The sequence below is a fragment of the Orcinus orca genome, chromosome 17 (genome assembly GCF_937001465.1).
Source record: "Orcinus orca chromosome 17, mOrcOrc1.1, whole genome shotgun sequence".
NCBI classification, from domain to species: Eukaryota; Metazoa; Chordata; class Mammalia; order Artiodactyla; family Delphinidae; genus Orcinus; species Orcinus orca.
In genome coordinates, this window is record NC_064575.1 from 15712955 (window position 1) to 15730147 (window position 17193).

The following is a 17193-nucleotide window of genomic DNA, read 5'->3' on the forward strand; positions in this document are numbered from 1 at the left end:
GTGCTAGACTGGTAGCATATAAGCCTGGGTCTACTGGTAGGCACATTTGCCACCTTTCGGGAGGTGGTAATTTTCCAAAGGAAATTACAGGCCAAAGATTACTGATTGCATCATCTGAGCATCTGGATTTAGCCATGCCAGAAACCAACACCACCTAAACTTTTCATTAGGTCAATATGTTCCTTTTCATACCAAAGCCATTTTGAACCACAATCAAAAGATCCAAGCTAATGCAAACATCTACCCGGTAGAAGGAGCTTTATGATTCGTCTTAAGTCCTTTAGGCAGGAGGTCAAGAAACTTACTCCAGGTCACACCACTACTAAGGAATGGAGCGAGGACTAGACTAGCCTGGCCAGGGCAGCTGGCTCTAGTCTGTTACTTCTGTCACTCAGTCACAGCAGAATAATCACTGGTTAGATGAAACGGCTCTCAAAAAAAGCTATTCTATCCAAAAAAGTGTGATGTAAAAGTGTGTGGTACTTTGAGCATCTTATCAAGACTATCTTAACTAACCCAGTAACCTACTGGTGATAGTCACTTGCCTCCAACATTATTTTTGTAGGTATTGTAGATCTCTTTTACTCGTCTGTAACGGAAGGCCAACTTTCTCATCCAGTCTACACCGCCACGCACACCGGTTGCCAAGCATAAATTAGCGCTGGTTGCCGCAGCAGGAAAGCCATCTGTTCCAAAGTTATATGTGCTATTTAGATGCAAGAAAAGCCCAAAGTTAACCAAACAGAAAGTTCATCTTAATAAGCTGAGCAATTAAGCTATAACATGGAGCCCATCACTTCCCATTCATGGGCTCACCTTAGGTCTTGTCCATTGTCATCCGAAGAGACATCATCTATATGAACTTGGTCACATTCCTAAAATGCAATGAAAATGATACATGTTAATTTTCAAAAAGCATCTACATTTATCTACATTTTTTGGAGGGGGGAAAATCCACACAAGCCTGTTTAAAAAAAAAAGCCCAAACACTGTAATTGGAGTGTTTTCCAACCACGGCGATCAGTAGGTGGCAGCCTAGTTAAATTGACATTTTTACCTACTTCGGGTCTTTTTACAATATAAGAAACCAGCAATGTCATTAAGGACTACTGTTATTCAGGTTCAGAAAACACACTTTTGTGTTTAGAAAGGAAAGTGATTGATTGAAAACAATTAGCATATGTGTTTCATAAACCTCAGGTACCTGAAGACATCGTGCTGCTCCGAGCTGATTCAGTCAATGCCGAAGCGTAACTGAAACCAGACATTTCGGTAAATCTAACATGCTAGAAAAATTAAACCTGATGCTAACTGCCAATGAAATTATGACCTCTGATTGCTGTCGAGCCACACACCAACACAGCCTGAGGCCAGCGTGTGGAGGAGCCCAGACTAGAAAATCTGTTACTGGTTTGCCATTGATTTGAGAGATGCAAGTTTTATTCTGTGTGTGTGTGTGTGTGTGTGTGTGTGTGTGTGTGTGTGTGCGCGCGCGCGCGTGTGTGCGCGCGTGTGTGTGCGTGTGTGCGTGTGTAGGAAAAAAGCATGGGAGACTTCACAACCTAAATAAAAATAATCAAACCACGAGGTGTTTTTTTACTGTTTTTAAAACTTTTTAACTTTTTTTTACCTGTTTCACTATTATTACATATTCATTTTAAATATCGGATTGATGAGTTGATTATAGAATAATACGAGTTGAACAGACCTGATTTTAAAATCCCAATCCATGTGTAAAGTGTTTAGAATAGGAAGTGTAACTGTGGGTTAAAGCTCAGTTGGACGGGTTCACGTTGATACACCTGCTCACATATAAGCACGCCCACATCTTACTGCTGTGTCCCCAGCCCCCAGCATCATTGTGGGAAGAGCAGACACTCAGTAAACGTTTGTTGAACAAATGAAGGCAAACTAATTTGGAGACAGACACGGTCCCTAGTCCAGAAACGAGTAACACACACTTGGCATGCTTTAATGTTTTCAGTTATGATTCTCCTCTTGGCAGTCAGCCTCCAGGTACCCCAGAGGCCGTTCTGACACTTATTTCCATTAAAAGTTTTAGTTAAAAAAATTTTAAAAGAATTTTTCAGGCGTGCATCCTGTATTTTAAAAATGATCTTCAGACTAAAGCTCTGGTTATCTTTCCTATAGAGTTAATTTTATAGAATCTAGCCTATCTGTCCCTCTAATGCTTCACATCCAATGTATAACAAGATGGCATAGGTAAGCACCACAGGAATAGAAGGTGTATTTTTATGTTGCTGGTTCCTTCTGAACAAATTCTTTTCTCTCCATGGATTTGTGAGGAAAGGAGCAGGAGATAGAAGTGGAAAGAAACTCAAACCAGCTGTTGCTTAACAGAATTAAAATCCTGACCCCCCAACCTCTTCTTTCTAAAGCATCTATTTTCCAGGCAACCCTCTCCCAGCAAGCAGCCAGTTCCAAGGAGGAAAGGACTTTGACCTTGTAACCCTCCCCTGCTCTCCCAGGTCCGTAACCCCAGATAAGAAAAAAAAAAAGAATAAAAGTCTAGGAGGCCTCACAGGCAGGACTGTGAATTTAACATTTAAAAAAACAGGTCATTCCTGCAAAACGTGTTTGGAAACTTCTCAGAGTTATTCATTATACATAATTCGGAGGGTGAAAGATGAATGATAGTTGTGTGTTTTCAACAACGTACTTATTCTGGGTTTAAAGAATTACTAAATCATGACTTTCTGCTATCTAGCCATTTATCTAGCCAGAAATACAAAAATTACGCTGTTGGTAAACTACTCTTTTAGGGTGCATGTAGTTACAACACAAACAAATGCAGAAAAGTGTACTCCCCGCAAACAAACAAAAACCCCTAAACCCTTAGCGCCGCAGTGGAGGATTTTTCTCTCTTGGGAGAGAGAACGGAGAGGAGGAGGAAGTTGAGAAATTAGAAGAGGAAAAGATATGTTAAAGCGAATTTAATTCAAGGAATCAACGGTGACCTAAAGTTACTTGGTTAACTCTAGGGGTGGGAGGAATTCTTTGCAAAAACAGGGTGTTAAGAGGCTTTTCTTAGGCTAATGCTCTTGAAAATCTCCATTACTAACAGAGCAGCCGTTATCTTCTAATGACTGTTGATGACTCTACCGTGGCTATTGTCCATCCACATCCTGTATTTGTTTTCTCCTGCCAGCTTTCCTTAAGACTTTTTGTTCCCAGGCTGAGGCCCTCATTTGAAGTATTGTTCAATATCTTGGTTCGCGCTAAGTGTCAACAGCTTCCAGCTTTTTTAACTGCAGATAACCAAACTCACTTCACGGTGATTTGATTAAAGCAAAGTTTGGCGTGGTGGCAACAAGGAAATCCCGCTCGTTAGCTGGAGAATTTTTGTAGAACAATTTTAATCAAAATAGATTTAAAAAATCGAGAGCATTTTTAAAAAGAGCCTGGTTAGCACTTTTAGGAATTAAAACATCGTTAAAATGTCTACGTAAAATGTGTTTTTGGAATGGGTGCTCATTTTACTTAACAATAGACAAGTACTATGTTGCACATAGTACTTGGAATTGATAAGCTACATATTAAAGAGGCATCCCCGCTGAGTCTCTGTACGAGTTTACAAATAATGGTATAAATGTCTTGGGAAGCAAGCTATGTATTTAAAAAAATTTTAATGAGAAACTATAATATTACTTTTGATGCTTACCTATGAAAAACATTAATTCCTTAAAGAATGGAGAGCATTAAGATACTGAAAGATCATTTCATTTCCCAGCAGAGCCCTGTTACGTGTGAACTTGTGCTAAGTGTCTTCACCCTCAAATTAGAAACTGCAGTTCCCTACATTCTGATATCCTGCAGTTGTCTCCTCTGTGGGGATGAGGCTCCCCTTCTCCCACTTTTCAGAAGCCATCTAGCTTTTTGTTTGTCTTCCTAAGAGCCTAATTTGAGGTTTTCATTTTTGCTTTCCAAATTTGGTTGCTTTTAGTTTCCAAATTCGTCATAAACCGAGACAATTCGGTAACTGAGGGAGGGAGCAGAGGGGGCTCTGCACCCACTGAAACAACAACAGCAACAAAGTTTAAATCCCCCACTGGTAGACACAGAAGACAATAATGGAAGCTTTCTGTATTTTCACGTGCCAAAATATATCCCTACAAGCCCTAATTTAATGCTTAATACGCAGAGTGCAGATATATAGAATTCCACAAGAAAATACATTTTTATTCCCAAAAGACTGAATGTGCTGAAAATGTACTTTTGAAATAAACTTCCAAAAAGTATGTGATAGGATTTTAAGCAGTATGCCATTACCGCATCCAAGTCTTGGGGTGGCATCCACATGGGGGGCTCCCACTGCCAGCTCAGCCAATTTAGCATATTTCACGCATTAATCAGTCCTACTGAGACTTGAGATGCCTAAGGGACCCCTAGCATATATGGGTGTCAGGCTTGGGGTCTCACCTGGGGGCACAGAGTAGTGACTTTCTGGACTCCTGGCAGACTTTGCACTCAATACCCATCCAAGCAGGCTAATGGATGCCTTGGATTTAAAAGGTGATCATTTATTTATTCATGTGTCTGATTATTTATTAAGGGGTGACTGTTCTGGGTATTGTTCTAGATGCTAAGGATACACCACTTAACACAAAAATCCTTACCATCTTGGAACTAACATTCTAGTTGGGAGAGACACCCGAACAAGAAAATATGCAAAATGTACAATCAGACAGTAATAAGTGCTAAGGAGAAAAAATACAGCAGGCGAGGGGAATATGCAAGGCTGTGGTGGTATCTGGGGAAAGAGCTTTGCAGGCCAAGGAAAGAGCACGTTCAAAGGCCCTGAGGCAGGAGGGGAAGAGTTACATGGGCAGGCAGGTGACAAGCGAGGAGCTGGCTCTGCCTTGGAAGTAGCATCAAGTTATCAGTCCCTGCCCTCAAGGCACCTACAGTTTAGCAGGAGGGCCAGAAGTTAATTTAACCAGCTACACATGTGCTAAGTTAATTACACTTGTGATAAATGCTGCAGAACCTCCCTGGAATCCAAAGGACTATCCTCTTGGAGAAAAGGGAACCCTCCTGCACTGTTGGTGGGAATGTAAGTTGGTACAGCCACTATGGAGAACAGTATGGAGGTTCCTCAGAAAACTAAAAATAGAACTACCATATGATCCAGCAATCCCACTCCTGGGAATATACCTGGACAATACTATAATTCAAAAAGATACATGCGCCCCTATGTTCATAGCAGCACTGTTCACAATAGCCAAAACATGGAAACAACCTAAATGTCCATCGACAGATGAATGGATAAGGAAGGTGTGGTACCTATATACAATGGAATGCTACTCAGCCATAAAAAAGAATGGAATAATGACATTTGCAGCAACATGAATGCAACTAGAGATTATCGTACTAAATGAAGTCAGAAAGAGAAGGACAAATATATGATATCACTCATATGTGGAACCTAAAATATGGCACAAATGAACCTATCTACAAATGAACAGAGGCAGACTCATAGACATGGAGAACAGACTTGTGGTTGCCCGGGGTTGGGGGAGGGGGAGGGAGAGGGCTGGATTGGGAGTTTGGGTTGGTAGATACAAACTTACGTTTGGAATGGATAGACAACAAGGTCCTAAGTATAGCACAGGGAACTATATTGAATATCCTGTGATCAAACATAATGGAAAAGAGTATAAAAAAAGAATGTATAGATGTACACGTTTCCCAAAAAATAAATAAATAAAAACAAGGGACTATCCTCTTGCTGAATGGTGGAATTCTGTTTAGTCCAAGAGGGTTGCAGAGCTCTGAAAAACTGAAATTATAGTTTGCTAGATCAGAGAGGGACAGCCTGGCCCACTGTTAATTCTGGTTGCTTTTGTGATTAAAGTAATCAAATACAGACATACACGGTGGACAGCTAGAGGTGGTTCACAATCGCTGAAGCTGCGGTAACAGAAACAAAACATAGCTTTTTGATCCCAGACTGTCAACGCCGGTCCTCTACTTTTGAATGGCTGTGGGGTGGAGTAGGGGAAGGTGGCACTTCTGGGGCAAGCCATCCTTCTCTCTAGGAAATACCCTAGACTTAGAGATGCAAAGGGACTCTGTACAGTTAGTGAGCAGGTCCCAGAGGTGAGAGGGAAGGTTCTTGGACATAGTTTCTTTTGCCCCCCAAATTATAGATGTGAGAATTAATGTGGGACTGGAAAGGGATCAAGAGGTGGGCAAAGAGTTATTTGTTGTTCATGGCTTTCCAAAGGCATGTCAAAATCAGTATTTTTGCGTAAAGGCTCTGCGTCACGTCAGTCCTAAAGGAATATATAATTAACATTTTTAGTTAACCAGTTTTCACATATACCCACACCTCACAAAGAGATTCCAAGGAAGAGTCAGGCCAGTGCTGGGCACAGTTGTGATTAACCTTCACTAGGAAAATTTCACAATACCGAATTAGATATTGCTAATGCATTTGGCCCACTGTTGCCATCCTGAGCTCAGTCCCTCCCTTTTCAAAAGTCCTAAAGCACCATCCGTTGACATTCGGTTACCAAAGTGTCCCGTGTTGACACTTCGTGTCCCGCAAAGAGCGTATTCCTCCTTCCCTCAAAGTGACGGCGAGCGACTCTGAGTCGTTTCTTATACTTCTGTGGAGTTCCTGCAGAGGCAGGCCCACGGTTTCTCTTATACAGACTCCTATTTCTTGTTGAGTTGAATTACTGTTATTTGTGTAGAACACAAAATAGTATTTAATGTTATAACCCATTTTATAGATGCAAATAAATGAAGATTCAGAAAAGTTAAATAACCTAAGTGCTGAGACACTTATACAGGTCTCTGACCCCCATTCACTGTTTCTTCCCGGGATCCCTGGATTTCACACAGTGTAGACAGGTGGCCACGACCTGGGCCACTGGCGCCTCGCCCGTTGTTTCACGTGTAGGGGACCCCTGCTCCAGGATGCATCCTCCCCTTCGTCTGCCCCACACCCACCTGGGTCCAGAGTTTGTCACCACAGCCCCTCTCCCAGCCCGGAGCTCGGCATGTGAGTCCTCCATTCTCCAGTTCAAGCCCCGCCCCTTCATCTCTCCACCATGCCTCCAAATGGCACTCCAGAGAGAAACTTCCGGAAGGAGAGCCATCATGGGAACTGGGGTGGAGGGGACAGGGCACAATGGTAGGCAGTGAGAGCGTAGGTGTTAGTGTGACTTTGACACATGTCCTCATAGGAGCCTTGAAGCCAGGAACAAGGATTTTGGCCACAGTCACGGTAGAGTTGAATGAGGGCAGTTGGTGACGATCAGGGAGGCGTGAGATTGAGCCTACAGGTGCTGGCCTACAGGCTCTGTTCTACCTGAGAGCCTCCTAGGAGCATCCTTTAGATAAACACCACAGACCAAATGACCAAAGTTTACCCTCGCCTGGCTTCCCTTTATGTTCCATGGCTTGTGCTTCACAGAGCGGTAAAGTAAATAAAATTAGCAAGCTTCAGCTACTCCCGGCCCTCAGCTCAGGCATCTCAGCACTCGTGGGGCTGGATTATAAAATGCTCACATGCGTGGCTGGGGAAAACTGCCAACGCATGAAGCAGAACTGAATACCAGGTCTAGACTTAGAGATGCACAGGGACTCTGTGCAGTTAGTGAGCAGGTCCCAGAGGTGAGAGGGAAGGTTGGGAGCGGAAGCAAGCCACGTGGGTACCGTCTCACGGCCAGGCGGCAAAGGCACAGTCTCTCTCAGAACTCTGGTTGCACTGTTATTCTGCCTTTTTGGTCCCTTCTGTCATTATTTTTGGCACTGCGACTCAAGCTGACCTTTTTCTGATCCATCATCATCTCTGGCCTTCCAGGGCCGGGCCACAGACATGTTCTTTTGGACCAAGCCCCGGGAATAACTCCGATTTTGTACAGGGGCTCATATGCAAAATATTAAGTTATGGCAGAATTTTTCTGCAAATATTTGTTCTGCTTTGATACCTTAGTGGTTGGACTTTTCCCCCCAAGCCTTTCACTTGTGCCATAATTATGTAAAAATACACCATACCATTCACATTCATTTAGGAAAATTAATAAAAAGAATTAAGACAGTTACAATGGGTCCTATTATCTGTGCCAAGCACAGTGACGTCATCGCCAGGATGTTGAGGCGTTTATACCCCTGAATCCGACACTAGAAACATAAACTCCAAATAAACCTGCAGGCTTTGAATAAACAGAGACACTTAGAAGACTTTGAGGCAGCCTGCATGTTATGAAAGGGAACAATATAAAATTCTTACAAACACGTCTTTGGAGAAGTTGAGTTACAGAAGCCCTGATTCTGCTGACTGAAGCGGTATTTGCTCCATTTCCCAAATTTACCATGAGAAAACGGACACCTTACTGCCGACTAATTGTATCAATAACTTTCTTTACAAAGTAAAGAAGGAAGGAAGAAAGAGTCACCGGAGAACGAGCTATTTTCATTGTCTACATCAGCGAACCTACTGAGACCCCCTGGAGTTGGTGAAGGCCAAGGAAAGGACGGCTGGGTTCTCTCTCCCCACGTCTGTCATCAAGCAGTTACATCCACTGCTCTGACCTCCGCCCCCTCCAACAATACAGATACTTGCCTGATACCTTAGACATCTACAAGTTACTAGGAAGTTTTCCTTTTATTCCTAAACATGAAAATGTATAATTATACAGTACAGGAGTATTTCTAGTACTTTAGAGACAACTCATACAAATTGTCTGAAAGCTTTAACAAGTGATCAGCAGTGCTTGAAAATGTTTAAAAAAAAAAAAAAAGACCCCCCACCCCACCCCACCCCGCACCTGTGGATCTGCCCACACTATCCTCTTTCTCATAGAAAATCTAAATTGTACTGATGGCATTACGGGGTGACCAGTATTTGAGTGACACAGGTTTTAAGGGAGTGATTTCCATGGCGGCTTTTGGAAATAACTCCCGACTGCCTAGATATTTGCATAGCTTTGTTGGAAAAATAAGGTGAAATGGGTCATCCCTAGAGATTTTCTGTTATTCAGAAGTTCTATGTAGGGGGAAGGAGTGGTCAACAAACAAGTTAATTAATGACAAAGATGTGAAGAATCCTGCTTCTAATTCGCTGACAATTAGAGTCAGCGCTTTGAGCTCGGTGGTTAAGAAATTCTGTCTGTACTGTACAGCACAGGGAACTATATTCAATATCTTGTAATAACCTATAATGGAAAAGAATCTGAAAAATATATATATGTATAACTGAGTCACTTTGCTATACACCTGAAACTAACGCAACATTGTAAATCAATTATATACTTCAATTAAAAAAAGAAAGAAATTCTGTCTGAGAGTAAATTTGCAGAAACCAGGGTTTTACTTGCGTATTTCGCTCTTTTGCTTTATAAAGGAGGCCGTTCGATCAACGTGCTGTGTATTTAGACTTACTGATGGGGAATAATATGCTTGTAGTGTGCTTTCTATAGGTGTGTCCAAACCCTCACTGCACTTTCAAATGGATGCAATGAGAAGCCATAGAACTGCTGCGTCCCTGTGCCCCTCACCATGGACTGGCGGCAAGCCTGCAGCGCGGGCCACCTGGAAAGAAGGGTATCCGGGTTGCAGCCCGGTGACTCTGGCGCTCAGCGGCAGGACCTGTCATGCCTGTCTGGGGTGCACCTTGTGACCTGCCGATTGCCTGTGCTACCCCACTACAATGCTTCCTTGCAAAAGAAAAGGGTGCAGATTACCCAGGGCTAAGGCACGGGAGATGAGGAACAAAGGGAGTTTTTGAAATCATTCTGTTTGACAGTTTGGGAAACACCAAGTTAAGGAATTAAAATAGAGCTGGACAAATTTATCTCCACATTCCCACTTTAAACTCGGCACAGCGTCCGTGCCAACGCGTATTTTAAGTCAATGTTTAAATATCCCTATCTGTTTTGATAGGAATAGGATGACACAACTATAGAAGCCAGTAGGAAAAAATAAAATAAAAACAGAATTTTGAATCTCAGAACCCGATAAGAGGAATTTTAACATCTATTTTTAAGATCTGGTAGTAAGATGCAACTTGTGGAGACACGTGCTGTTTTTAATTATTGTTTCTTACTTAGAAAAACAGTATTTTAATATATTTAATGCTACCATACCCTGTAGGGATTATATAAACGAGAGAGATATTTTACTAGAATCATGTTTACTTTAGCTAGGAGACCTAGGTACCTGGATTCAAAACCCAAGATTTGAATTACAGCAGTTTCAACAAAGGCAAGATATTAACTATTTCAATCTCATTCTGTTTAGATGAATATTCATAAAACATTTAGAGAATAAAATCTTTACTGAAAGTACCTGGAGATGGCATATTAAGGCAAAAGATAAAGCGCTTAAGCTACGTTTTCGTATATGTACGAAGTTATACTAAATATTTAAGATCACTAAATAAAAATTACAGGACTCTCAAGCTTCTTATTAACAATAATTACAGAAAAGATGAGAGCGTGTTTTTAAATTTGTAATATTTTCTTATAATATTAATTCCTTTAAAAATGTGCTCATTAAAAGTAAGATGTCATGATAATACCACTGCAGCATGCTGCTCGAAGAATCCCAAAGGAATTACATGAAGCTGGTTCCTTCTTAGAGAGTGGTACAGTGTTAATAAATATGTCAGTTTCACTCTGCTTGGAGTTCCTTCTTTCTAACCATGAATACCTTCTTTACCTCACGGTTATATTAAATATATTTGTCTTTATTTACACCCTCCACCTTAGGGTGAGGAAAAGAAAGGCTTACTAATGAAAGCCAGAAAGAATTGAAAATGAGCTTTTAAAATAAAATGGGCTTATTTAAAGTCGTTCAACACTGTATCTCTAAAAGTAGTGGATTCATTTAATTGATAATTATGGCATATTATTACATTTGATCAAATGATATCAACACATAACTTTCTTTACTTTTTAAAAAATATACAATGAATAAAAAAATAAAGTGAATAAAAAGCACAGAGTGAATGAAAAGGTATACAGTGAATGCCTAATATCTAATGCTACAAGATCCATCTTTTTTTGTTTAAGTTATGTTTTGTGCAACAGCACAAACTATATTTCAGTGCATTCTATACCCCTACCACGTGATACTATACATAAAAAGCTTTGGCCCAAATACACAGCTCCATTTATCATTCAGCTAATACAAAAAGATATGGTATTTTACACATTTGCAGAGAAATCAGTGAAAATGTTTTATACCTTCAAATACAAAAATAGGGCAGTGCATCAATGTTTGATATGTCAAATTGTATTATACAGCTTTTCATTAAAAGATCATACATGTTTTTAATTATATCATGTAACTTAAAATCAAGTAGTAAGATAAAAGACTACAGGCTGACAAGGTACAAAATAATAATTCAGAGCCTTAAAAAAAGGACAACTCAGCACATATCTAATATAAATGTCATTCTTTGGAATGTCAGGACTACTCTTAAGAATAAGACATTGATTTACTGCTGAACTGATTTCTCCGTTTTCAGTGGGTTTGCCCATCATTTTGCAAACATAATTTGTCACTGGCCACAGTGTTCTTTGTAATTCCTGTTGCCTTTCTTTTAGATCTATTATTCCTGCTGAGAGTATCTACCAAAGAAGAATTTTTCACAGTGACACGAGCTCTAGTCTTGCTGTGAATAACCATATTCTCATAAAAATCATTCTTTTTATTGCAAACCTGCTGCTAGAAGCATGGAAACATACCCAAACCAGGAAACCTTTTATACTTTTCTGTAATCACTTTCTTTTAACCTTCACTGCCATTTGAAGAAAATTAATCACATACTAATATATTCACAAAGCATTTAACTAGATGTTTTCATTTACATGGAATATTTCTGTTTTGATCACACATAAACCAATGAACTAAAGCTGTAATAATTAAACAGGTCATATTGTAAGAGAGCTCTTTTTTTCTGAAATAATTTTTCACTCTAAAATTCAATATTTGCGACAAACAGAAGTTCCGGTTTATTACCGTTCATGTCTATCGGTTCCTCTTTATTGAACTGCAAACCATATGTCAGGACAATTTTTAAGGACATATTTCAATGTAATTGATTTTTTAAGTGACTCTTTTTTGCAGGGGTGAGGAGTAAAATTTGAATCTTTAAAAGAGATCAATTTATTAATTTTAGTTAACTTTTATCATATAGCCAGATGACTTTATAATGGTAAAAAAGAATCAGTTTCGTATAAAAGAATGTGTAGCTCAGAATAACATCCTTAGTTCATAAGTGAATAAAAATTCTCCAGGCTGATTTCCTCTGTCGTATAATTACTGCTGACTCCAGAGAGAAAAGTAGGCAGAAACGGACATAGGCACTTAAAAAAAAAAAGTTTCCCCATGAGCTTCAGGAAGGTTCCATCATCACCTTCCCTCACTGTCAGCCCCTCATGGGGGGAGTGAGGACCTCAGAGGAGGCCACTTTCTTACTCAAAAAGTTCTCTCCTCTCTTCCAAGTATCAGTGGGTCTGAAATTCCACCCGTGGAAATCATCCCTTTTCAATCTTCTTTTATAAGACAAAGACTTCCGGTAAGGGTAAATGACTTAAGCTCCATTACTTTGGTGTGAACTGTCCTATCTGGTAAGTTTCCTCCAACATGGGGGCTCTGGTGTGCCCCAAACCAATGGGTGTCAGTAGGGGAGGGGGGAGGGGCAAGTGCCTGAAAACTAAGGAAAAATCCTGTTCATACTCATAGTCTCACTCCCTACAAAACCACCCCTTTTCCCATGAATTATATATTTCAAGCCACAAAGACTATGTTTTGGTTGTTTATATATTATTCAGGAAAACAGTTAATTATATAGCATTAATATGATCTATGTTACCTCTGGAAAAAATATCTTTAGAAAATATACAGGACACACATTCTGTATTCTTTCATTCATTTTGTCACGTATTCAACTAATAATGACTGACCACCTATTTATATACCAGGCACCAAGCACACGAAGATAAACGAGATGCAGAAAATGCCAGTAAGCCTTTATAAGCACGGGGAGGGGCTGGAGAGAGAGGGTATAAGTGAGTGTCACTATGATTTTTCTCTCAGAGAAGGAACTAGAATTCTCACAAAGCTACAAGAATGGAACGTGGGATTCATCATGCTTCTCGCCCTTCTCCTTTCAACCCAGCCTGTGCATTAATCACCTTCAGATATAGTTTTCTCAAAGAAGGTTTTGCTCTCCCGGGAAATACGGTGGGAGAGCTGGTGGAAATCCTCCAGTTAATCCACTAGGGAGGATTAGCTTCTTGGGGGCAGGTAATACATTTCACTTCTGTTTCTGTCTGTCTCTGCCTTTTAACCAGAAGGTGATCAATAGATGCTTTGGAAAAATTAAATTAGAAATACGTTATATATTCCAGTGCGAATGGGCATTCAAGGGCTTCAGTCATGAGACTCAACCCTGCCTATCCGATGCTGTCTGTCTCTCCTTCACAGCCCATCAGGAGGAGGCACACGCTCCTCTCAGGCCAGCCTCGATCAGCCTGGCCTCCACCTCCCTCTTTCGCCACGTAACGGTTGTGTCTATTGCTTGCTGGAATGTCTTCTCTCTCCTTTCTCTCCTGTCAAGGCAAGATTCCTCTGGCAAGCATTTTTTTATTATTATTATTTGACCAATAAAATTGATGGATTCTTTTCTTTCTCAACCCTGATGTATGCTCTGGAGCTCACTGTCTGGATAACAGAAGCAACAATCATTAAGAGACACTATGTGTCAGGCACATATATTGCATGCTACGTCCAATCCTCCCTTAAACTCTATATTTGATGGATAAGGAAATGAAGGCTTACACAGATCTGTGTATCCCACCAGGTAATAAATGTTTTGAAGGAAGAGAGAGCTTTTTATGGGTCTTTTTCCCCCTATTTGTATTCTAAGTAGAACCTTATTCCTGCCTGTTCCTTTTCTGTGTGGACCAAGCACATGGACGATACTGAAGGAAACCTTCCAGATTACCTGGCTGCCAGAATTTAATATGAAAAAATGGGGCGACCCAACCAGCAATTAGTTGCTAACATTACTGCATTTTGTCATTGCGGTGTTAAAAATTTCGTAGTTTTATGAAAATAAATTTATTATTTTATCTGATTACAAATGATACATATTTATGTAGAGAACGCATGCAAAACACAAAAATATATAAAACAAATAAACTTCAATTCCATCCCTCAGAAGGAGCCAGTCTTAAAATTCTTCCATTGTTCTTCCTGGTCCTACTCACTCAATTATCCATCGTTCTTCACGTTTTTCGTAGAGCTTAAATTTTGGCGCGGGATACACACCAAAAGAGCCGGTAGAACCAGATACACGTTTTGTAGCTACCTTCCCCTCCACTCAACAATATGGAATAAACATCTTTTAATATCAATTAATCATCTGTATTATCTTTTAAATTGCTGTATACTATTCCACGTTATGCACGTCTCATATTTCTTTTAACCAAGCGATGGCTGATAGTTTCTAATATTTTCTTAATTCCCTAATATTTAAGTAGGGCAACAACTGTCAATCTTCCTTACAATTCCATTTTAAGCATCTAAAATAATTAATATTTAATTGTTAATTAAATTAATTACTCATTAACAATTAATATTTAAGCATTTTTGTGCATAGAACAGTCATCACTTGATAAATGTTGAAGTGAATGACCACACTGATGAACAAGCTTAGACAGATTCATGACATTCATTTATCTCTTTAGGCTACATTATACTTTTCCTTACGTGATATTTTTAATCACTCAAATCTCTGAGCCTTGTTCACTATATACCTTCTGCTTAGAACATTCTTCTCTAAAGCCCACCCCACACAGCTCTGTTTATTCCCGTTAATCCTTTGTGACAGTTTCAACAGTCACCCTCATCTTTCTGAGTACTCCTTACTCTGAGCTTACGTGACTTTAAGCACCTTGAGAACATGACTTTCATCTTGTTTACTATCATCCCTAAAAAGTTTTACAAAATTCATTTGTTTCTTAACTCAAATATAAAGTTTAAAAATTTTCTCCTGGATTTTGGAAAAGCCCTTGTCAATTTCCTTCAGGCCTTGGCCAATTATGGGGTATGACTTCTGCTTACGACCATTTGAACAGGTATGTGACTGAAAGTAGAGTGAATTATTCATTTCTGTCATTTTGAATTCAAGTAATTTTCCTTATATTTTAAAGAAAGTAAAGGTTATAATTACTACTTTAAAAGAGAAAATAGTATTTCGCCGCATCTCTACATGTTCTTATTATATACATGCTAAATACTATCTTTCAACTGCTAATGTTCCAAGCTACTTACTTTTTGCTTAGTAGAAACATCTTATCTGCAAGTCCAGGGGGACGGCATTAGTATGTGTTTAAAACAAACAATTCCCACCAATTAAAAGGGATGGTATCTTGGATCTAAGAGGTCCCTTTAACTTTTTGACAAAACACCAATACTAGAAGATACTTCTTCGGCCATTATTTTCGAAGAGACAAACAAAATCACCAAATACTGTTGATCAGAAACGGCATCCTCTCCGCCTGCCCCGGCACTCTACCTGCCTTACAAAGGAGTCGCGCACAATTAGCAGCAAGAAGAATCCAGGATTGAGAAAGTTTTTACTTAGAAATGCTGTTAGCGTACTGGCCTGGCTGAGCCCAGATAGAGGCTCTATTGTAACTGCCCCGAAACGGGAGAAGACTCCAGGGACCACAACTTAAGCACATTTTGGGGAAGTTGAAGTTACAGGCTTTCTCTTGCACTCGTCAATTTTTTTTTTTTTAAAAAAGAATTTTTTTCTCTACTAAGCAAACTTCCTATGAAGGTAAGCGAGTAAAATCTCCCAGATTGAAGATTACTGAGCACCTGTCAAAATGAAGAATCTAAACAGAAAGTCTGTCATAGGTGACACCAACAGGTCAATTTCTCAGGATTTTTAAATAAACTGACAGCCATCGGCCAATTACGTGAAAGCTGAAGTGGCACTTCTATTTGGCAAGAAGGAAAGGCACCCCTGAATACTGAGGCCCAGCGCCATGCACCAGGCATTGGCTGGGGCTCCAGATGACCCTCTCTCCTAACTGCACTGTACCCCTGGGCCACCTCTGACGCTTGCCGGGGTGGATGGGTGAAGGTCGAGCATTAGTTTTAAGCGAGACCTGAACTTGCGTCACTTCCAAAGAAGTGTTCGCTCGTTCCTCAGACCACGCTGCCTCCCAGTGGCTTCATCCACAGAATAAAGCCAGTATTTTATAATAACGATAAATGGAATATAACCTTTAAAACTGTGAATCACTATGTTGTACACCTGAAACTTACATATTATTGTAAGTCAATTATACCTCAATAAAAAATAATCAAAAAAGAGACTATGGTAAAACGAGGAAGATAGTTTCACAGGCAGGTCAATTATCAGTTTGCTAGAACGACCACTTTTGCTTTACATACGTTATTTAAGTTTCTGAACAGGGAATCAACAAGCATTTAGATTCTGTGTTTCCAGACAAAAATCTCACAAAGAGATCCCTGCTCTGAGATAATGTTTATCATTCAATACATTCTTCCTGAGAAATCGCAACCAATTTTATGGGTGATGACTTCAAGCTCAATTCTCTCTTCTGAGCTTCAGACCCGCATACACTGCTGCTTGCTGTAGTTCGCCTGATGTCCAACACACACTTCAAATTCAACATCTCAAAATCGAACTTAGCATCTTCCTTCCAAAGCCAGCTAGTTGTCCTGGGTTTTCTATCTCTACCTTATTGTTCAGGCCGGAAAGTAAGATTCTTGTTTCCCAGCCCATTACATCAAATCTTTTCTCCCATGCTCTCTAGACGACTTTCTTAAGAGCTCTCCCATCTGCCCCCGTATTCTGTTCCTACAGACGAACCCTGGTGATTCCTAACCTATCTTACTGACACCTCTGACTTCACAATACAATTCATCTCCATAGCAATGCTAAACATTCCTTAGTGATTACCCTTGGCATTCAGTATGACATTCAACTTCCTTAGCAGAGTGTACAAAGCCTCTTATGATCCGGCTTCGGTCTCCCTTTCTGTCTTCTTTATCTCACAACTGCTCTACATGTGCTCTGAGCTTTATATCTACTCAAACTGTTCCTAAATGCCATCCTCTCTCACACCAAACGTTACGTCATGGGGAAGTCATATCTCCTGTCCTCTCTGC

The 17193-nt window shown here is 40.1% G+C and overlaps 1 protein-coding gene across 9 annotated transcripts in view; it reads right to left on the reverse strand.

Moving 5' to 3' along the window:
- The window catches only part of EYA1 (EYA transcriptional coactivator and phosphatase 1), a 158916-nt gene that overhangs the window by 17928 nt on the left and 123795 nt on the right, over positions 1-17193 (reverse strand). For all 9 annotated transcript variants that reach the window (XM_004280580.3, XM_049700465.1, XM_049700469.1 and 6 more), the window contains 2 exons: positions 817-875; positions 546-706 (listed from right to left, as the gene is read on the reverse strand). In XM_004280580.3, coding sequence (XP_004280628.1) covers positions 546-706; positions 817-875 — 220 coding nt within the window. The remainder of the gene's footprint in view (positions 1-545; positions 707-816; positions 876-17193) is intronic.